Source organism: Bombina bombina, chromosome 4 (genome assembly GCF_027579735.1).
Source record: "Bombina bombina isolate aBomBom1 chromosome 4, aBomBom1.pri, whole genome shotgun sequence".
Classification (NCBI taxonomy): Eukaryota; Metazoa; Chordata; class Amphibia; order Anura; family Bombinatoridae; genus Bombina; species Bombina bombina.
The window spans coordinates 367240145-367263918 of record NC_069502.1 but is presented as its reverse complement, the minus strand read 5'-3'; the positions used below and the strand labels follow the sequence as shown (position 1 = coordinate 367263918).

Sequence of the window (23774 nt, the reverse complement as noted above, 5' to 3'; positions counted from 1 at the left end):
AGACTGTTTGGCCTTTGATTTGGCCCTGTCCTGAGGAAGAGTATGACCCTTACCCCCAGTAATGTCAGCAATAATTTCTTTCAAGCCGGGCCTGAATAAGGTCTGCACTTTGAAAGGAATATTAAGCAATTTAGATTTAGAAGTCACGTCAGCTGACCAGGATTTAAGCCATAGCGCTCTGCGCGCCTGGATGGCGAATCCGGAGTTCTTAGCCGTTAGTTTGGTTGAATGTACAATGGCATCAGAAACAAATGCATTAGCTAGCTTAAGTGCTTTAAGCTTGGCCATAATCTCATCCAATGGAGCTGTGCGAATGGCGTCTTCCAGAGACTCAAACCAGAATGCCGCAGCAGCAGTTACAGGCGCAATGCATGCAAGGGGCTGTAAGATAAAACCTTGTTGAACAAACATTTTCTTAAGGTAACCTTCTAATTTTTTATCCATTGGATCCGAAAAAGCACAACTATCCTCCAGCGGGATAGTGGTACGCTTAGCTAAAGTAGAAACTGCTCCCTCCACCTTAGGGACCGTCTGCCATAAGTCTCGTGTGGTGGCGTCTATTGGGAACATTTTTCTAAATATCGGAGGTGGGGAAAAGGGCACACCGGGTCTATCCCACTCCTTGCTAATAATTTCTGTAAGCCTTTTAGGTATAGGAAAAACGTCAGTACACACCGATACCGCAAAGTATCTATCCAACCTACATACTTTCTCTGGAATTGCAACCGTGTTACAATCATTCAGAGCCGCTAATACCTCCCCTAGCAATACGCGGAGGTTCTCAAGCTTAAATTTAAAATTAGAAATCTCTGAATCCGTTCTCCCTGGATCAGATCCGTCACCTTCAGAATGAAGCTCTCCGTCCTCATGTTCTGCAAATTGTGACGCAGTATCAGACATGGCTCTCACATCATCAGCGAGCTCTGTCCTTAACCCAGAGCTATCGCACTTGCCTCTTAATTCAGGCAATTTAGATAATACCTCTGTCATAACAGCAGCCATGTCTTGCAAAGTGATTTGTATGGGTCTCTCTGATGCACTTGGCGCCACAATATCACGCGCCTCCTGAGCGGGAGGCGAAGGTACTGACACATGAGGAGAGTTAGTCGGCATAACTTCCCCCTCGTTGTCTGGTGATAATTTCTTTACAGATATAGATTGACTTTTATTCAAAGTGACATCAATACATTTAGTACACATATTTCTGTGGGGCTCCACATTGGCCTTCAAACATAGTGAACAAACAGATTCATCTGTGTCAGACATGTTTAAACAGACTCGCAATGAGACTAGCAAGCTTGGAAAATCCTTTCAAATAAATTTACAAGCAATATAAAAAACGCTACTGCGCCTTTAAGAAGCACAAAAAAAACGTCACAGTTGAAATAACAATGAACCAAATCAGTTATAGCAACCAAATTTTCACAGTAAATGTATTAAGTTAGCAAAGTATTGCACCCACTAGCAAATGGATGATTAACCCCTTAATACCCAAAAACGGATAATCAATTTAACAATTAACGTTTTTATCACAGTCAAACACACTGTCACAGGTCTGCTGTGACTGATTACCTCCCTCAAAATGACTTTTGAAGACCCCTGAGCTCTCTAGAGACGTCCTGGATCAAGGAGGAAGAAGCAGGAAGACTGAAACTGAATTTTTACTGCGCAAAAAAGCGCTAAAATAGGCTCCTCCCACTCCTATTACAACAGTGGGAAACCTCAGTTAACCGTTTCTATATAGAAATAAACAACAGCCATGTGGAAAATCATGCCCCAAAAGATTTATCACCAAAGTACCTCACAAAAAACGAATAACATGCCAGTAAACGTTTTAAAACATACACTTTAAAAGTTAGGTAGTGTTATTAATAAGCCTGCTACCAGTCGCTTCTACTGCAGTTAAGGCTTATACAATACTTCAGTATTAACAGTATTTTCTTAGTCAAATTCCATTCCTTAGAAAATTACTTATTGTACATACATTCATCAGCCTGATACCAGTCGCTGCTGCATTTAAGGCTGTACTTACATTACATCGGTATCAGCAGTATTTTCTTAGTCAATTCCATTCCTTAGAAAAATAATTTACTGCACATACCTTGTTTGCAGGATTCCCCACATGCTATTCCCTTTCTGAAAGTTACCCCACTCCTCAGAATGTGCGAGAACAGCCAGAGGATCTTAGTTACTTCTGCTAAGATCATAGAAAACGCAGGCAGATTCTTCTTCTAAATACTGCCTGAGAACAAACAGCACACTCCGGTGCCATTTAAAATAACAAACTTTTGATTGAAGAAATAAACTAAGTATAAAAAACACCACAGACCTCTCACAACGACCTATCTAGATGAGTTGCAAGAGAATGACTGGATATGACATGTGAGGGGCGGAGCTATATAGCAGCTCTGCTTGGGTGATCCTCTTGCAACTTCCTGTTGGGAAGGAGATATAATCCCATAAGTAATGGATGACCCGTGGACTGAATACACTTAACAAGAGAAAATGAGCTTGTAAGGCATCCAATGTCTTTGCAGTTATAGAAGTAGTATTGAGCATGCTATTGCCTCCTGCTAACATTCCATCCCATAATATTCTAGTGAACAGAATTTAAAAAGTCAAAGTTTAAGAGAACAATGTGCACTGTCTCACGAAACAAATGCATTTAGTCTGAAGTTTCATAATGAAACTAAAAGGAAATCAGTGTTTTGGTTTTATTAAAATGCAGCACTAACAAGTAAAATGGTACATTTTACATAAAATAAATGAATAAATGGTATAAAATTAGTTGGTTCAGTAACCAATTTATTAATAATATTACCTCTTTCTCTTCACCAACTTGATCCAAATTATCTTGACTTCTAGGTCTATAAGACATGGCTAAAAATACAAAAACATACAGTATTTTATTAAGGTTTCAAATCCAAACTCTGAAAAGGTATATTTTTTTTATTTTTACTCCAGTAATACAGAGAACAGTTGCAATTACACTTATGCATTAATCATAACAAAAATCAGAAATATGCAAACATACATCACATATTTCTATCAATACTTGTAACTAGCCTTTGAATCAAATCTGAGGAGACCCTTAAGTGCCCATCTCATTACTCTTTTGATTCGTTTTAAGACTAAAAAAAAACTTAAAAATTATGCTTACCTGATAATTTTCTTTTCATCATATGGAAAGAGTCCACATCTGCATTCATTACTTTGGGAAATAAGAACCTGGCCACCAGGAGGAGGCAAAGACACCCCAGACAAAGGCTTAAATACTCCTCCCACTTCCCTCATCCCCCAGTCATTCTGCAGAGGAACAAGGAACAGTAGAAGAAATACCAGGGTGAAAAGGTGCCAGAAGAATAAAAAAAGGAGAGGCCCCACAGAAAAAATACGGGTGGGGAGCTGTGGACTCTTTCCATCTGAAGAAAAGAAAATTATCAGGTAAGCATAATTTATGTTTTTCTTCATAAATGGAAAGAGTCCACAGCTGCATTCATTACTTTTGGGAAAACAAATACCCAAGCTATAGAGGACACTGAATGCAAAAACGGGAGGGTACAATAGGCGGCCCATTCTGAGGGCACCAGGCTTGAAAAAAACCACAACCCAACCAAACCCCGCTTAGTCAGAGCCAGGCAAAAAAACTAGAAGGAAGAGACCCCAAGGACACTGACCCGCAGATAGTCCGAAAGCCTAACTAGAGACCGCAAGCAGACTCACTGAGGCAACACTCGTCCAGGAGAACCGTCACCCAGCAGTCGGTCCCAACACAACCCTTACTAGTACAGTACTAAGTATTTAAGCCTTTGACTGGGGTGTCTTTGCCTCCTCCTGGTGGCTAGGTTCTTATTTCCCAAAAGTAATGAATGCAGCTGTGGACTCTTTCCATTTATGAAGAAAAAATGTATAGAGCTAAGACACAGCTCACATGTCAAAGACATGACTGAACACAATTTCAAGAAAGTCTAGGTGGACAATTGCAGTGTGTATATTTAGGAAACGTAAACACTAAAAAGCTACCAAATATAGCACATAGAACTTTAAGTAATTGTCTTTCCGAAGCCATAGTGCACACTAGTTAGAAAAAACACAAAAACATAATTTATGCTTACCTGAAAAATTCTTTTATTTCATGGAGCATTAACGTGTGGGATTAAATTCCTGCCAGTAGGAGGAGGCAAAGATACCTGAAACGCAAAGAGCTTTTGAGCCCTCCCAGCTCCCTGTGTATCTCAGTTTATCGTAAAGCCGAGCAGAATAAAAGGTAAAAGAAAAATTGGAAACACAAGCATGGTGCAAAGAAAAAACTGCCGCCAAATTACAAGAAAAAAAATAACTGGATGGGTCTTGTGGCCTTATCACCATGAAAGAATGGAATTTATCAGGTAAGCATTATGTTTTCTTACATAAAGTGGTGAGAGTCCACAAGGCAAAGACATAAAAATGATAACATTTAGTAAATGTATGCAAAGAAGTTGCAGCTTTGCAAATTTACAAATTACTCGTTTTAGCTGTTTAGTCTTGTTTAGGAACAGAAAAACATAATGTATGCTTACCTGATAAATTTATTTCTCTTGTAGTGTGTTCAGTCCACGGGTCATCCATTACTTATGGGATATATTCTCCTTCCCAACAGGAAGTTGCAAGAGGATCACCGAAGCAGAGCTGCTATATAGCTCCTCCCCTCACATGTCATATCCAGTCATTCGACCGAAACAAGACAAGAAAGGAGAAACTATAGGGTGCAGTGGTGACTGGAGTTTTAATTAAAAATTTAGAACTGCCTCAAAAAAAAGACAGGGCGGGCCGTGGACTGAACACACTACAAGAGAAATAAATTTATCAGGTAAGCATAAATTATGTTTTCTCTTGTTAAGTGTGTTCAGTCCACGGGTCATCCATTACTTATGGGATACCAATACCAAAGCTAAAGTACACGGATGATGGGAGGAACAAAGCAGGAACATTTAAACATAAGGAACCACTGCCTGTAGAACCTTTCTCCCAAAAACAGCCTCCGAAGAAGCAAAAGTGTCAAATTTGTAAAATTTTGAAAAAGTATGAAGCGAAGACCAAGTTGCAGCCTTGCAAATCTGTTCAACAGAGGCCTCATTCTTAAAGGCCCAGGTGGAAGCCACAGCTCTAGTGGAATGAGCTGTAATTCTTTCAGGGGGCTGCTGCCCAGCAGTCTCATAGGCTAAACGTATTATGCTACAAAGCCAAAAAGAGAAAGAGGTGGCCGAAGCCTTTTGACCTCTCCTCTGTCCAGAATAAACGACAAACAGAGAAGAAGTTTGCCGAAAATCTCAAGTTGCCTGTAAGTAGAACTTCAGGGCACAGACTACGTCCAGATTATGCAAAAGACGTTCCTTCTTTGAAGAAGGATTAGGACTAGGGATGCACCGAAATTTCGGCCACCGAAATTTTCGGCCGAAAATGGGCCTATCCCATTTCGGCCGAAAGAGGGGAAAATCGGCCGAAAATTGCATCTTCTATGTAAAAGTAAATTAACCCTTATGCCCCACGAAATCATCCCCTGGCAGACAGATATTTATCCCCCAAAGTGTCCTCCCCCGTGCCTCACCGACCGCTATAACCAGTTGCAAGCTGATCCTAAATTTAGCCCCGTGTGGCTGGGTTATTTCCAGGCCATATTCAAATGAACTACATGCCCCAGAATGCCTCGCGGTTAGAGGGGGTGCGGCACTGTGGGCTGGGCTGTTCACTCCCTGTCTTGAAGCAGAGCAGAGCGGCATGAGAAGGAACTTGCCGTGTCAGGTGACTTTTATGATACTTGCCTGTAGAGCCGTATAGTTACTTGTGGATCCTCCGGTCAGTGAGTGTGTGAAAGGCTAATACGTATATTTACCCGTATCTGGCTCCCTGTCTAACTGTGATTTTATTTGAAAAAGCAGCTCATTGAGTCCTGCAGGATGAGCTGCTTTTTCAAATAAAGTCACGATTAGACAGGGAGCCAGATAAGGGTAAATATATGTATGAGCCTTTCACACATTCACTGACAGGACGATCCGTTACAAGTAACTATATGGCTCTGCAGGCAAGTGTCATAAATTTCACCTGACACGGCAAGATTAGGAGACTTCTGTGTAAACAGAGCGGGCTGCAGCGTGGTGTCATTACAAGCAGCTGTCCCCTCCTCCTCCTTAGAACTGCATAACGAGCTGTTTGCCAGATAAGAGTGAATATAAACATGTAGGAGCCGTTTGCACACTGACAGAACTGTAATTGTTTGGGCTACAATCCACAAGCAGTACACTTGTAATACCATCTCCTGCATTCCTCTGTGTGCCTCAGTCCCATGTCTTAATTCTTAACCCCATGCTGCCTGCTGATTTAGGATTGTGTCAAAATGTTCAAAAGTATGTGTATAATATATATATATATATATATACTGTGTGTGTGTGTATATATATATATATATATATATATATATTATATATATATATTATATATTATATATATATATATATATATATAATATATATATAATATATATATATTATATATATATATTATATATATATATATATATATATATATATATATATATATATATATATATATATATATATATATATATTATATATATATAATAAAAAGTCTTATATTAATAATAACATTATAGAAAAAAACTTTTAAAATAATTTGGTGGAAAAAGTCATTTTCGGTTTCGGTTTCGGTTTTCGGCCAAGGGCATCCTGCATTTTCGGTTTCGGTTTCGGTCTAGAATTTTCATTTCGGTGCATCCCTAATTAGGACATAATGATGGAACAACAATCTCTTGATTGATATTCCTGTTAGAAACTACCTTAGGTAAAAACCCAGGATTAGTACGCAGAACTACCTTGTCTGAATGGAAAATCAGATAAGGAGAATCACAATGTAAGGCAGATAACTCAGAGACTCTTCGAGCCGAGGAAATAGCCATCAAAAACAGAACTTTCCAAGATAACAGCTTAATATCAATGGAATGAAGGGGTTCAAACGGAACACCTTGAAGAACTTTAAGAACTAAGTTTAAGCTCCACGGCGGAGCAACAGTCTTAAACACAGGCTTAATCCTAGCTAAAGCCTGACAAAAAGCCTGAACGTCTGGAACTTCTGCCAGACGTTTGTGTAAAAGAATAGACAGAGCAGAAATCTGTCCCTTTAACGAACTAGCAGATAAACCCTTTTCTAAACCCTCTTGTAGAAAAGACAATATCCTAGGAATCCTAACCTTACTCCATGAGTAACTCTTGGATTCACACCAATATAAATATTTACGCCATATCTTATGGTAAATTTTTCTGGTAACAGGTTTCCGAGCCTGTATTAATGTATCAATAACCGACTCCGAGAAACCACGCTTTGATAGAATCAAGCGTTCAATCTCCATGCAGTCAGCCTCAGAGAAATTAGGCTTGGATGGTTGAAAGGACCCTGAATTAGAAGGTCCTGCCTCAGAGGCAGAGACCATGGTGGACAGGACGACATGTCCACTAGGTCTGCATACCAGGTGCTGCGTGGCCACGCAGACGCTATCAGAATCACCGATGCTCTCTCCTGTTTGATCTTGGCAATCAGTCGAGGCAGCAACGGAAACGGTGGAAACACATAAGCCATGTTGAAAACCCAAGGGGCTGCTAGTGCATCTATCAGCACCGCTCCCGGGTCCCTGGACCTGGATCCTTAACAAGGAAACTTGGTGTTCTGGCGAGATGCCATGAGATCCAGTTCCGGTTCGCCCCAACGAAGAATCAGTTGGGCAAAGACCTCCGGGTGAAGTTCCCACTCCCCCGGATGAAAGGTCTGGCGACTTAGAAAGTCCGCCTCCCAGTTCTCCACGCCTGGGATGTAGATCGCTGACAGGTGGCAAGAGTGAGACTCTGCCCAGCAAATTATCTTCGAGACTTCTAACATCGCTAGTGAACTCCCGGTTCCCCCTTGATGGTTGATGTAAGCCACAGTCGTGATGTTGTCCGACTGAAATCTGAAGAACCTCAGAGTTGCTAACTGAGGCCAAGCTAGGAGAGCATTGAATATTGCTCTTAATTCCAGAATGTTTATTGGGAGGAGTTTCTCCTCCTGAGTCCACGATCCCTGAGCCTTCAGGGAGTTCCAGACTGCGCCCCAGCCTAGTAGGCTGGCATCTGTTGTTACAATCGTCCAATCTGGCCTGCGAAAGGTCATTCCTTTGGACAGATGGACCTGAGACAACCACCAGAGAAGAGAATCTCTGGCCTCCTGGTCCAGATTCAGTAGAGGGGACAGATCTGAGTAATCCCCATTCCACTGACTTAGCATGCATAATTGCAGCGGTCTGAGATGCAGGCGCGCAAATGGCACTATGTCCATTGCCGCAACCATTAAGCCGATTACTTCCATGCACTGAGCTACTGATGGGCTTGGAATGGAATGAAGGACACGGCAAGCATTTAGAATCTTTGATAACCTGGACTCCGTCAGGTAAATCTTCATCTCTACAGAATCTATAAGAGTCCCTAGAAAGGGAACCCTTGTGAATGGTAATAGAGAACTCTTTTCCATGTTCACTTTCCACCCATGCGACCTCAGAAAAGCTAGAACTATCTCTGTATGAGACTTTGCATTTTGAAAACTTGAAGCCTGTATCAGGATGTCGTCTAGATACGGAGCCACCGCTATGCCTCGCGGTCTTAGTACCGCCAGAAGTGAGCCCAGAACCTTTCTAAAAATTCTCGGGGCCGTAGCTAACCCGAAGGGAAGAGCTACAAACTGGTAATGCCTGTCTAGAAAGGCATATCTTAGGTACCGATAATGATCTTTGTGAATCGGTATGTGAAGGTAGGCATCCTTTAAGTCCACTGTGGTCATATACTGACCCTCTTGGATCATGGGTAGGATGGTTCGAATAGTTTCCATTTTGAACGATGGAAACCTTAGGAACTTGTCTTTTTTGGGAACCACAAACAGATTTGAGTAAAAACCTTGCCCTTGTTCCGTCCGCGGAACTGGGTGGATCACTCCCATTACTAAGAGGTCTTGTACACATTGAAGAAATGCCTCTTTCTTTATTAGGTTTGTTGATAACCTTGACAGGTGAAATCTCCCTTGTGGAGGAGAAGCTTTGAAGTCCAGAAGGTATCCCTGAGATATGATCTCCAGCGTCCAGGGATCCTGGACATCTCTTGCCCAAGCCTGGGCGAAGAGAGAAAGTCTGCCCCCCACTAGATCCGTTTCCGGATAGGGGGCCCTTCCTTCATGCTGTCTTAGGGGCAGAAGTAGGCTTTCTGGCCTGCTTGCCCTTGTTCCAGGACTGGTTGCCTTTCCAACCCTGTCTGTAACGAGCAGCAGTTCCTTCCTGTTTTGGAGCGGAGGAAGTTGATGCTGCTCCTGCCTTGAAATTACGAAAGGCACGAAAATTAGACTGTTTGGCCTTTGATTTGGCCCTGTCCTGAGGAAGGGTGTGACCCTTACCTCCAGTAATGTCAGCAATAATTTCTTTCAAGCCGGGCCCGAATAAGGTTTGCCCTTTGAAAGGAATATTAAGCAATTTAGATTTAGAAGTCACGTCTGCTGACCAGGATTTAAGTCATAGCGCTCAGCGCGCCTGGATGGCGAATACGGAGTTCTTAGCCGTTAGTTTGGTTAAATGCACAACGGCATCCGAAACAAACGCATTAGCTAGCTTAAGTGCTTTAAGCTTGTTCATAATCTCATCCAATGGTGCTGTGCGAATAGCCTCTTCCAGAGACTCAAACCAGAATGCCGCCGCAGCAGTGACGGGCGCAATGCATGCGAGGGGCTGTAATATAAAACCTTGTTGAACAAACATTTTCTTAAGGTAACCTTCTAATTTTTTATCCATTGGATCCGAGAAAGCACAACTATCCTCCACCGGGATAGTGGTACGCTTAGCTAAAGTAGAAACTGCTCCCTCCACCTTAGGGACCGTCTGCCATAAGTCTCGTGTGGTAGCGTCTATTGGGAACATTTTTCTAAATATCGGAGGAGGGGAAAAAGGCACATCGAGTCTATCCCACTCCTTGTTAATAATCTCTGTAAGCCTTTTAGGTATAGGAAAAACGTCAGTACACACCGGTACCGCAAAGTATTTATCCAGCCTACATAATTTCTCTGGGATTGCAACCGTGTCACAATCATTCAGAGCCGCTAACACCTCCCCTAGCAATACACGGAGGTTCTCAAGCTTAAATTTAAAATTTGAAATTTCTGAATCCGGTCTCCCTGGATCAGATCCGTCACCCACAGAATGAAGCTCTCCGTCCTCATGTTCTGCAAATTGTGACGCAGTATCGGACATGGCTCTCGTGTCATCAGCGCGCTCTGTCCTTAACCCAGAGCTATCGCGCTTGCCTCTTAACTCAGGCAAGTTAGATAATACTTCAATCATAACATTAGCCATATCTTGCAAAGTGATTTGTAAGGGCCTTGATGTACTTGGCGCCACAATATCATGCACCTCCTGAGCGGGAGGCGAAGGTACTGACACGTGAGGAGAGTTAGCCGGCATAACTTCCCCCTCGTTGTCTGGTGATAATTTCTTTACCGGTAAAGACTGACTTTTATTTAAAGTAACATCAATACAATTGGTACACATATTTCTATTGGGCTCCACATTGGCTTTTAAACATAATGAACAAGCAGATTCATCTGTATCAGACATTTTTAAACAGACTAGCAATGAGGCTAGCAAGCTTGGAAAATATTTTCAATAAATTTACAAGCAGTATAAAAAACGCTGCTGCGCTTTTTAAAAACACAAAAAAACTGTCACAGTTGAAATAACAATGAACTAATTCAGTTATAGCAACCAAATTTTAACAGTAAATGTATGAAATTAGCAGAGGATTGCACCCACTAGCAAAAGGATGATTTAACCCCTTAATACCCAAAACGGATAATCAATTTAACAGTTAACGTTTTTATCACAGTCAAACACACTGTCACAGGTCTGCTGTGACTGATTACCTCCCTCAAAAATAAATTTTGAAGACCCCTGAGCTCTCTGGAGACGTCCTGGATCAAGGAGGAAGAAGCAGGAAGACTGTGATTGAATTTTAACTGCGCAACAAGGCGCTAAAAAAAGGCCCCTCCCACTCATATACAACAGTGGGAGACCTGATATAACGGTTTCCATGCAGAAATATACGTTAGCCATGTGGAAAAAAATCATGCCCTAAAAGATTTATCACCAAGTACCTCACAAAACGATTACATGCCAGTAAACGTTTTAAAAACAAACATTTCAAATGTTATGTAAAGTTATCACTAAGCCTGCTACCAGTCACTTCTACTGCAGTTAAGGCTCATACATTATTTCAGTATTAACATTATTTTCTCAGTCAAATTCCATTCCCTAGAAAATAACTCTACTGCGCATACATTTATCAGCCTGATACCAGTCGCTACTACTGCATTTAAGGCTGTACTTACATCATATGGGTATCAGCAGTGTTTTCTTAGTCAATTCCATTCCTTAGAAAATATTTTACTGCACATACCTCATTTGCAGGGGACCCCGCATGCTATTCCCTTTTCTGAAGTTGCCCCACTCCTCAGAATGTACGAGAACAGCCAGTGGATCTTAGTTACGTCTGCTAAGATCATAGAAAACGCAGGCAGATTCTTATTCTAAATACTGCCTGAGAGAAAAAACAGCACACTCCGGTGCCATTTAAAATAACAAACTTTTGATTGAAGAATAATTAAGTAAAAAACTCCTAACTCCTCTCACTACCTCCTTCTTTGTTGAGAGTTGCAAGAGAATGACTGGATATGACATGTGAGGGGAGGAGCTATATAGCAGCTCTGCTTGGGTGATCCGCTTGCAACTTCCTGTTGGGAAGGAGAATATATCCCATAAGTAATGGATGACCCGTGGACTGAACACACTTAACAAGAGAAAGTAGATATATAAATTAAAGCTTTGTCTGAAATCTTTAGTAGATTGCAAATAACATTTTAAACCCCTAACTACATAAAAGTTATGCAAACGTCTCAACTTAGAGAGTTTGAAGGATTTGGACATAAGGAAGGAATCACAATCTCTTGATTTATGTTCTCCAAAGAAACTACCTTCAGTAAAAAAAACCATATTGAGTTATTAATTCTAACCGATGTCTGGACAAAGGCTTGAACATCTGGAAGTATAGCTTTTTTTCCTGTGATATACGTTGATCTTACAACCATGCCTGCGTAGCAATACTAGAAGATTCCGAGTTTGAGAAATTGCCAAAGGCAGAGATGGAGCCTGAGCGAAAATGTTGTCTAGGTAAGGGGCTACAGAAATACCTTGACATCTGATTACTGCCAATAGAGCTCCCAAAACCTTTGGATTGGCAACTGCTTCCCGAATATTCACAAAATGAAGGGTAACAAACTGCATGCTCTGAAAGTCAAATCAGAGGAATTGATGATGAACCTTGTGAATGGGAATATGAAGGTATGTATCCTTCAGATCTATAGTGGACATGAATTGACCATATTTTACTTAGGGTAAAATAGTACGGATGGTCTCCACTTTGAAAGAAGGAACTTTTAAAAATGTGTTTAAAGGGACAGTCTAGTCCAAAATAAACTTCCATGATTCAGATAGGGCATGTAATTTTAAACAATTTTCCAATTTACTTCACCAATTTTGCTTTGTTCTCTTGGTATTCTTAGTTGAAAGCTTAACCTAGGAGGTTCATATGCTAATTTCTTAGACCTTGAAGGCCACCTCTTTTCAGAATGCATTTTAACTTTTTTTCACCACTAGAGGGTGTTAGTTCATGTGTTTCATATAGATAACACTGTGCTCGTGCACATGAAGTTACCTGGGAGCCAGCACTGATTGGCTAAACTGCAAGTCTGTCAAAAGAACTGAAATAAAGGGGCAGTTTGCAGAGGCTTAGATACAAGGTAATCACAGAGGTAAAAAGTATATAAATATAACTGTGTTGGTTATGCAAAACAAGGGAAAGGGTAATAAAGGGATTATCTATCTTTTTAAACAATAAAAATTCTGGTGTAGACTGTCCCTTTAAAGTCTTTAAATCCAGGATAAACCTTAAAGTTTCCTCCTTTTTTGAGACAATAAAAAGGTTGGAGTAAAAACCCTGACTCTATTTTGAGACAGGAGCAGGTTAAATAACCCCCATCAGTTCTAAGTCCTGAACACATTGAAGGAAGGCAGCCACCTTCAAATTATGTTTTGGAACATGAGAAAGAAGGAACCATCCTCGAGGAGGACAGGACTAAAGACCAATCTTTTAACTTTGTGAAAAAATGTTCATAACCTAAGGATCCTGAACTGATTAAAACCAAGCCTACTGAAAACGGCTCAATCTGCCCACTACCAGAACTGAATCTGGATTGGGGACCACTTTAATTCAATTATTGAATCCAGACCTGATCCAAAAAGAATCTTTCCTTGGAAAGGAAAAGTCAAATCTGTTTTTGGAAACCATTATGCAAACCAAAATTTGTATCATAAAGCTATTCTGATTAAAACAGAAAAAAAGTCATGTTTTTTCATTAACTCGAACAATAACCATAACTGCATCACAGATAAAGAAGTTAGCAGTGTGAAGCAAATTAAACTGTTTGTAGGAAAAAATACTATGTTCTGTAGATCTGTCCACTAAAGCAGTGTTTCTCAACCTTTTTGTAGCAAGTACCCCTGAAGGGATTTATTTAATTTATATGTACCTCAACTGTAGCAAAAATATTAGTGATCTTTCACATAAGCAAAAAAGGAAATCATGTGATGTAAACATCTTTTTAGTAGTGTAAGAGAGTTTTGTATAAGTTTTCTAACTATACATACTGCAATTGTGCTAGAAAGATTTTCTAGAATTGGTCATTGGTAATTTGCAAGAACAAACTGAATGAACAAATATGCATAGATAACGAGAAACTAAAAGAAATGACAGAATGTTATATTTATTAATTTGGTTCATTGATGCAAACTGGCTTCTTTGTTATTTGTTGGTATGAACAAATAAAGCAATACATTTTTGCAACTTCTATTAAATTCATTTAAATTAAATCTGTGATGATTACTTGTAACTTGAAAGAACAAAAAAAATTAAAAAAGGTTTAAAATACCTAAAAAAAACTGAGTTACCTAAAGACTAATCATAATGATGCAGGTAGCAGTGACAAATTACCTATTAACAAAATACACTTTTACTTTTAATAAAAACTTGTCTGCAGGTGTTACCTGGTTCAAGGTTATCTGATTGCATTCCAGATGTTTCATTGGGTATTACTGGTTCCTGCAAAAAAGAACAAACAATTGTTTTTCATTAGTGACCTTTGCTGTATACAACAAAACACCTGTATCAACAGCTTTTTAACTATTTCATATTTCTGTAATTACATTAAAGCCATCACACTAAAGAAAAACAAAATTTATGCTTACCCGATAAATGTCTTTCCCCGGCTTGAGTAATTACTGTTGGGAATATCACTCCTGGCCAGCAGGAGGTGGCAAAGAGCACCACAGTTAAACTGCTAAGTATCACTCCCTAACCCACAACCCCTAGACATTCGACCGAAGGGAAATGGAGAAAAAGGAGTAACACAAGGTGTAGAGGTGCCTGAGGTTATAGTCAAAAGAACAACTGTCTTAAAATAAAGGGTGGGGACTAACCATATCTGGAAATAAATACATTCATCAGGTAAGCATAAATTTTGTTTTTCTTTCCAAAGATATGGTGAGTCCACGGCTTGAGTAATTACTGTGGGGAACCAATACCCAAGCTAGGACACGGATAAATAGGGAGGGACAAGACAGGCAGTCCTAAACAGAAGGCACCACTGCTTGAAGAACCTTTCTCCCAAAAGAAGCATCAGCCGATGCAAAAGTTTTAAATTTGGAAAAAGTATGTAGAGACCAAGTTGCAGCCTTTCAAAAATGAAGCTTCTGTGGAACAAATTTGCAAGCCCAAAAAGAGAAAACAGCTCTTGTGGATTGAGCCGTAATACTCTCAGGAGGCTGCTGTCCAGCAGGCTCATAAGCCAAACAAACTATACTTCATAACCAAAAAGAAAGAGTAGTAGCAGTAGCTTTCTGACGTTTCAGTTTCCCAGAGAAACAGATAAAGAGGGCAGAGGACTGGCGAAAATCCTTAGTCGTCTGTAAGTAGAATTTAAGAGCACGTACAACATCCAAATTGTGTAACAAACGTTCTTTGAAAGAAGAAGGATTAGGACACAAGAGAGAAAACAACAATTTCCTGATTGATATTTCTATAAGAAGGTTGTTACCTGAGGAAGGAAACCCAATTTAGTACGAATAACCGCCTTATCGGCATAAAAAATAAGATCAGGGGAATCACACTGCAGAGCTGAGAGTTCCTAGACTCTTCGAGAAGAAGAGATAGCAACAAGAAACAAAACCTTCCAAGATAACAACTTAATGTCTATGGAATACAATGGCTCAAACAGAGCCAGCTGTAAAACTTTAAGAACAAGGTTAAGGCTCCAAGGAGGAGCAACAGACTTAAAGACGGGCCTGATTTTGACCAAGGCCTGACAAAAAAATTGCACAAATGGCAAATCCGCCAAAACGTTTATGTAGTAAAACTGATAAAGCAGAAATCTGACCTTTCAGGATACTGACTGACAATCCCTTTTCCAGGTCTTCCTGGAGAAAAGATAAAATTCTAGGAATTCTAATTCTACTCCAAGAGTAGCCCTTGGATTCACACCAATAAAGATATTTTTTGCCATATCTTATGGTAAATCTTTCCAGTAACAGGCTTGCAAGCCTGAATCATGGTCTCAATGACCGACTCAGAAAAAACACGCTTAGACAGAATTAAGCGTTCAATCTCCAAGCAGATAGCTTCAGAGAAACGAGATTTAGATGAAGGAAGGGACCCTGAATCAGGAGGTCCTTCCTCAGAGGTAGTCTCCAAGTTAGGAGAGATGACATCTCCACTAGGTCTGCAAACCAGATCCTGCAAGGCCACGCAGTGGCTATTAGAATAACCGACGCCCATCCCTGTTTGATACGAGCAATGACTAGTGGAAGGAGAGCAAACTGAGGAAACTAGTGAAAAAAAAGTCAGATGCGCCTATATTAAACGTGAATATACTAAACTCAATACTACAATATACAATCCTATTAAGTGTAATAAAAATCTAGTGTTACTAGGAGTACAATGTTTGTACTATATGGATAAAAAATATATATATATGGAATATATACTTAAGTGCATACAATATAAAACTAAATACAATGTCAAAAATAGTGAACACCAATACAAAAAATACATAACAACGTTCTTGTGCAAAAATATCACTGATAAGTAATGATAAAGAGATCAAGTTAGACCTTAACAGTCCACACTATATCATGAGGTGATGATTTCCCCAGGCAGCAAAATTTCTTCCAAATGCTTGATGGCAAAACACACTGCACGAATCTATAGGAACAAAAAACAGAAGAGGCGCCAAATGGTGTGCATCATCCAGGTATTCAGGCAGCGCAACTCCCAATATGACATTTACTTACAAGATCCACAGCACTTGATAAGTGCCACAAATGCCTTCTGGACCATCAACAGCTGTCCAGATCGCTGAGCATAAACGTCATCCCCAGGTCTGCAGCTGTAAAGTCTCCAATCTGTACTTCAATTCTCCCGACTTAGAGGTAACATCAGCAGACCAAGATTTTAACCACAATGCCCTGCGGGGTAAGACAGTGAAGCAAGACATCTTGGCTTCCAGTCTAATAACATGCATGTTAGCATCAGAAATAAAGAAATTGGCTACTTTGAAAGCCTTAATCCTATCTTGGATCTCCTCCAACATAGTCTCTACTAAAATTGATTCAGACAAAGCGTTGCACCAATAAGATGCCACACTTGCAACTGTGGCAATACATAATGCAGGTTGCCATTGAAGACCTTGATGGACATACATCTTTTTCAAATAATCCTCCAGCTTTTTGTCCAAGGGATCCTGAAAGGAGCAGATATCCTCTATAGGGATCGTAGTTCTCTTAGCTAGAGTAGAAATAGCCCCTTCTACTTTAGGCACCGTGCGCCATGAATCTTTAATGGAGTCAGCAACAGGAAACATCTTTTTAAAGACAGGAGACAGGGAGAAAGGTATCCCTGGCTTCTCTAATTCCTGTGAAATAATCTCCGTCACACGGTCTGAAACAGGAAAAACTTCCACAGAGGAAGGAACATCATAGTATTTATTAAGTTTACTAGACTTCTTAGGGTTAACAACGACAGAAGAATCGGAGTCATCCAAAGTAGCCAATACCTCCTTTAACAGAACACAAAGGTGTTCAAGCTTAAGTCTGAAGTTTACTTCTTCAGTATCAAATGAAGGAATTATACTGTCCGAATCTGAGATTTCACCCTCAGAGGCTACTTACGTTTCCTCCTCATCAAACCTATGAGGGGGGGGGGGGGGGCAACCTGCGTAGCAGTAGGTGGAACAGAAACCTTACTATCTGAATGTTTAATATTCCTCTTGCGTTTTCCCAGCATAGGAAAAGCAGATAATGCCGCAGATACCACAGAAGATACCTGTGCAGCAATTTCTGCAGGCAAATAAACTCCTCCAGGAGGCTGAGAAGAACTGCAGGGCACTGAATGTGACGCCATTGAGGCTTGGGACATTTGAGGAGAAAGCTGTGGCAAAGCCTTAACAGCATCATCCTGAGAGACATGACTCAACGGGCAAAATCTTATTTTTACACTCTATAGTTCTAGCAAAACATGGTGCACAGAATTGCATAGGCAAAACAATTTGTGCCACCAGACATAGTAAGCATCTGTCAACAGAAACAAAATCCTGATCCATGTCCTACCAGAAAGTAAAATTAATAAAATGACTACTGTCAGTTTAACAAAAAAATCTTTATCCCACAGAGCGTTAAACACGCTAATTAAGGCAGTTAAACATAAGGAAAAAAAAGTTTAGAATCTCTACAACTCACTGAGGAGCTCCTTGCGATCGTGCCGACACAGGAGAATCTTAAGAAAAGTGATGCTGCTCTGTCTCCGACTTTACACAGAGAGCAGGAAGTCACATGATCATCAGAGAGGGGAAACTGCGCAAAACTAAAAGAACGCGTTAACTACCTCTGTCAGAAGACCGGAGTCTAATACAAACCAGCTAACTGACAAACTGCCACACGTTAGTGAAAAAAATGCACAGTATAAGTAAATGATACTTAAGCAGCATGTGTCTATCGTATCTCTGCTAATCCCCAATAAAGGTTATATGCAGTTTACACACATCAAACATAACGAGCCACATAGGAGGAATATTCCATACATAAATAGAAAATTAACCCCTAATCTCCCAACATCAGTGCCTGCACCCTGCTCTTTATTAAATCCAGCATAATATAAAAATGTCCCAATAATACTGCAGCTATAATCCTCTGAAGTGCAAGTCTTCAGTACCTAGAAGAAAAAAAGCACTTAACTGCAGTCTTGCTGTCCGGCAGGGAGACAGCTCACAAGGCGTGAAAGGACAAATACTCCTTACAGAGACCTGTAGAAAAAAAAAAGTAGCCAACTCTGGCTTTCTTTAGCTAGAGCAGCAATATGTTAGGAAACAAAGCAAGGACTACCTCACAACTTCCTAACTGCTTAAAAGCAACCACTACTCTACTGAAGAGATTGACGTGGACTCAGCTAAACCCCAAATCTTTGCTTGCAGGGAAAAGTACCCAAAAAAAGAAATTGATTTCTTCCGACACCAAACTTCACCTCCTCCATGGACAGAAACAAAGAGAATGACTGGGGATTATGGGTAGGGGAGTGACACATAAAAGCTTTGCTGTGGTGCTCTTTGCCTCCTCCTGCTGGCCAGGAGTGATATTCCCACGAGTAATCGAATGACGTTGTGGACTCTCCATATCTTAGGAAAGAAAACCCATTAATAAAGGGACATTAAAGTCAAAATTAAACTTTCATGATTCAGATAGAGAATGAAAATTTAAGGAACTTTTCAATTCACTTCCATTATCTAAATTTGTAGAATTTTTTTATATGCAAACTTTATGAGGCACCAGCTACTACTGCTCATGTGCAAGAGTTCACAGTGTATGCATATATGCATTTTGTGATTGGCTGATGGGTGCCACATGATGAAAGGGGAAGGAAAATTAAATGTGTCAGAAAAAAATCTTCTATTCATCTGAAATTCAAACTAGGTGCATTTGCATTGTCTTTTTATTCATTTCTTTATTATGTTATTTTGCAATATTTAACAATAAAAGCACAAAAGTGATCACAAACAAAAAAAGTAATATTAAATGTGATACAAAACAAAAACCAACAAAAGGATATAGACGTGAGTCAGTGTTTGAATCTTCAATAGTTTCAAATCATATGTGAAAGTCCAACTTTTTACTCTTTGTGTATTCCAATGAACCTTAAAGAGAAAGCTTGTATAGCTCAGATTGAATCTCAATCTCGGTATAAGCCACCGAGTCAGCTATGCAGCAACACAGGAACACTTGGTAAGGTAGCAAATATTTAAAAAAAAGGATACATAAAATATATAAAATATACCAGCCAGTGTGAAGTCACTCAGGGATATAGTATGTACATACTCTTAAATACAAAGTATCAAATGTCTGGAAGCCGGATGGCTTTGGATTGATCTTACCCTTGAAAAAGCTACATGGATGTGGTGAAACATACGTCGGGTTTTGTCCGTCAGTGACGTCACAGTGAAAGGGAGTTACATTGTATCATCTTGACTCTTTTGATACACAGCTTACCGAGAGTCTGAATCCGAAGCCATCCTGCTTCCAGACATTTGATACTTTGTATTTAAGAGTATGTACATACTATATACCTTAGTGACTTCACACTGGCTGATATATTTTATGTATCATTTTTATTAAATATTTGCTACTTTACCAAGTGTTCCTGTGTTGCTGCATAGCTGACTCGGTGGCCTATACAGAGATTGCGATTCAATCTGAGCTGAGTGTCAGCTCTAAAAAGTGTAAGTATATATCTTTACCACGATTTCCTATATTGTGTGTCTACAGTATCACACTATTCTACCTCTCTTCTGAGCTCTTATATGTAGATATACATCGGATCTCCAGCTGCTTGGTTCGCTGATCCTGACAGCTTTGTGAATCAGGACTGATATATACATGAGATTACAGTAGCTCTCTAAAGTGTGAGTACGGATCTTTCACTTATTTTTACCAACTGGGTCTGAAAGTATTACCCTATACAAGCTTTCTCTTTAAGGTTCATTGGAATACACAAAGAGTCAAAAGTTGGACTTTCACATATGATTTGAAGCTATATTGAAGAATCAAACACTGACTCACGTCTATATCCTTTTGTTGGTTTTTATTTTGTATCACATTATTATAAATTTTGCAATATTTAAAATGATTGTAAAAGTTTGCATTACTGTATATACATCTGCATCTGAGGTCTGTATGCAGAGAAAGACTCCAAGAAAATGCCCAGTTGACCTAAGAAATGGGAATCAAGTATCTCAACCAATATTGGTAGGAGTGCCACTACCTCTGCTTTAAAAAGCACTTTATCATTTGAAAGATTTATCTTTAGAGAACACAATACATAAACCAGCTGAACTACTGCAGAATACATCTGGCTTACTTTGTTCTGTTGAAGACTGAGTACCTTCCTTAATTCTGGAGTTCTGATACTGAAGCTAATTGTCTTTGAAATGTTATAACCATATTTTTAAAAATGATCCTGAAAATGCAGAACTAGACCAATCACTATGACCAAAAAACAACATTATTACCAAATCAAGTTAGTGTAATGTTGCTCCAGATCCTAGGGTACTGGAGTCTGTGATCAAGTAAATCCACTGAGGACCTGTGAAAGGCCTGCTATGCTCCATACTGAATTAAATATCCAACTAGCCTAATGCCGTTTCACCCACATTTCAGAATGTGAACATTTTGAGCCAAAAAAAGTACAACTGAAATGTACGCATTTTCCACGTGGCCCATATGTATCACAAGAGGGGAAAAAATGAAAAAGCAGAAGCATGAAAACAAGATTTTCTGGTAAGAAGCATAATAAATAGAATCTGACACATTGGCGGGGAACAAGTCAATACCTTTTGGGTTTGAACATCAAACTATGTCTGAACAGAAAAAAAGGTTTGTACTAGGTAAAAGATTCTAGGAAGGAACAATAATAAGAATCATCCAGATAGTGGAACACTTGGCTGCTTCCCTTTCTGAGTTTTGTAGGGAGTGTTATTAGAATCTTTGTGAATATTTATGGTGAAATAGACAGCCTAGAGGGCAAAATAACCTCTTCCCATGGAAAAAAACTGAAGTGGTGCAGCTGTCACATGAATATACAGACATATATCACTAAGACTGTTACAAGAAATGTATTTTGAGGAACCATGTCAAGTACTGTAAACATCAACTCCCTCTTGAATTTGCGTATGAACCTTATGCTTATTCACAGGAATGTGCCACACAAAGCTCATTTCTTGCAAACTAAAAATATTTTGCTCTGTTGAGTAAGAACTTTCTAAATTGTGACTGAGAAGCCATATTATATAAACACTGAGGAGGATCATCTGTAGATTGAGATTACTGGGAATCTGCTAAAATAATCCATTTAAATGTGTGGTCACAGAGTAGAAAACACTGCCAAAAGGAGCAAAAAAAAAATACTTTTCATTTATAACCATAGAAAATTCTGGTTCTTCAGTTTTGTCCAAACAACACTGTATTCTCCAAAGTCAAACCACATTGATAAACCCTAAACTCTAGACCTGTTGCACAGTGACATAGTTACCGCACTCTTCTGGCAATATTAGCTGACAAACACAGCAAAAGCAGAAAAAATAATTCATGAAAGTTGGAATGTTTTATGTTTCATAATTACACATTTTACAAGATTAAACATTGAGTTTAATGTTTCTTGAAATATGTATTATGGACTGATGGATATGTCAAAATTTTGATATTTCTACGTCAGAAGCTTTTTGATTTGCTTTATTTAGCACATACAGTATTTAGAATGCAAAATGGAAACAAATTACCAAATCCTCACAAAAATTAATTTTATTTCCAGATCCAACAGTAAAAAAAAAAAATCCTTTGTAGAAAGTTTAATTTTAGTAGTGACTAATGATGCATTATGGTCTCACGCATATTTTCTAGGCTCAATATTATGAGAGTGTTCAATCAGAACTCAGTCTGTTTTTTCTTTTTTTTTTTTTGGTACATGGGTTTGTCAAAATTTGATATATTAAATTGACTAAATTTGCAAGATATTCTGAAATGTGTTCATTATTGCAAAGAAGAGCCTTCAACTAACGATTCTTAAAAATAAAGTCATATAAATAACTTAACATTGACAGCCTGACAGGACAGGTATTTGGTGATGTCAGTTTTCACTTACTGCTAAAGTATGTCGCCCACACTCCATGGTAACAAGTTTGTGGCATTTCTTATGAACCAGCAGTTTACAGTTGATGCACTTATAGCCTTGGCGCCCAAGTCCCCATATTCTATCGGTACAGATGGCACAGTGAGCTCTCTGGAAGGCATTAAGCAAAAGGTTAACACCAATTCAAATATATACTTCTTATCAGACTATATCAAAATTAAATAAACTGTTCAAAACCCATATATCCAATGTTTACAGTAAGAAATGTAAAAAAAAAGTTAAAATTCATGACCACTGGTGTGTGAGCTACTCAATCAATAAATACACGTTCTAAATTTCCTAAAGATTGTGTATTTTTTTTCTAGGCACGACTCTCCATTTTATAAAAGGAACATTATAAATTCATGAGAAAACAAAATGTATGCTTACCTGATACATTTCTTTCTTTCCCGATATGGAGAGTCCACAACGTCATTCAATTACTAGTGGGAATATCACTCCTGGCCAGCAGGAGGAGGCAAAAAACAGCACAGCAAAGCTGTCAAGTGTCACTCCCCTACCCATAATCCCCAGTCATTCGACTGCAGGGAAATGGAAGAAGAATAACACAAAAGGTGTAGAGGTGCCTGAGGTTTAGTCAAAACTAACTGTCGTAATAAAGGGTGGGGTCGTGGACTCTCCATATTCGGAAAGAAATTTATCAGGTAAGCATAAATTTTGTTTTCTTTCCTAAGATATGGAGAGTCTATCCAAGCTAGAGGACACAGAATGAACAGGGAGGGAGAACAAGACAGGCAGACCTAAACAGAAGGCACCACCGCTTGAAGAACCTTTCTCCCAAAAGAGGCCTCAGCCGAGGCAAAAGTATCAAATTTGGAAAAAGTATGCAGAGGACACCAAGTTGCAGCCTTGCAAAGATGTTCCACAGAAGCTTCATCTTTGAAAGCCCAAGAAGACAGACCAAGGAGACAACCCTAGTGGAATGAGCTGTAATTCTCTCAGGAGGCTGCTGTCCAGCAGTCTCATAAGCAAAACGAATCATACCAGGGGGAAAGTTGCCTTCTGACCCTTACGCTTTCCTGAGAAACAAACAAACAGGGCAGAAGACTGGCGAAAGTCCTTAGTCACCTGTAGGTAGAACTTTAAAGCACGCACAACATCAAAGATGTGAAACAGACATTCTTTATGAGAAGGATTGGGACAGAGAGAAGGAACAACAATTTCCTGATAAATATTTCTATCCGAAACCACTTTAGAAAGAAACCCCAATTTAGTACGAAGAACCACTTTATCTGCATGAAAGATAAGGTAAGCGAATCACATTGCAAATCCGAGTTCCAAAACTCTCTGAGCAGAAGAGATAGAAATAAGACAAAAAACCTT

General features: G+C 39.4%; 1 protein-coding gene across 1 annotated transcript in view; it reads right to left on the bottom strand.

Moving 5' to 3' along the window:
- The window catches only part of PRKCI (protein kinase C iota), a 555904-nt gene that overhangs the window by 291161 nt on the left and 240969 nt on the right, over positions 1-23774 (bottom strand). Inside the window, exons 6-8 of the mRNA XM_053710130.1 lie at positions 22404-22541; positions 14213-14267; positions 2822-2880 (exon numbers count right to left, since the gene is read on the bottom strand). Of these exons, the coding sequence (XP_053566105.1) occupies positions 2822-2880; positions 14213-14267; positions 22404-22541 (252 nt within the window). The remainder of the gene's footprint in view (positions 1-2821; positions 2881-14212; positions 14268-22403; positions 22542-23774) is intronic.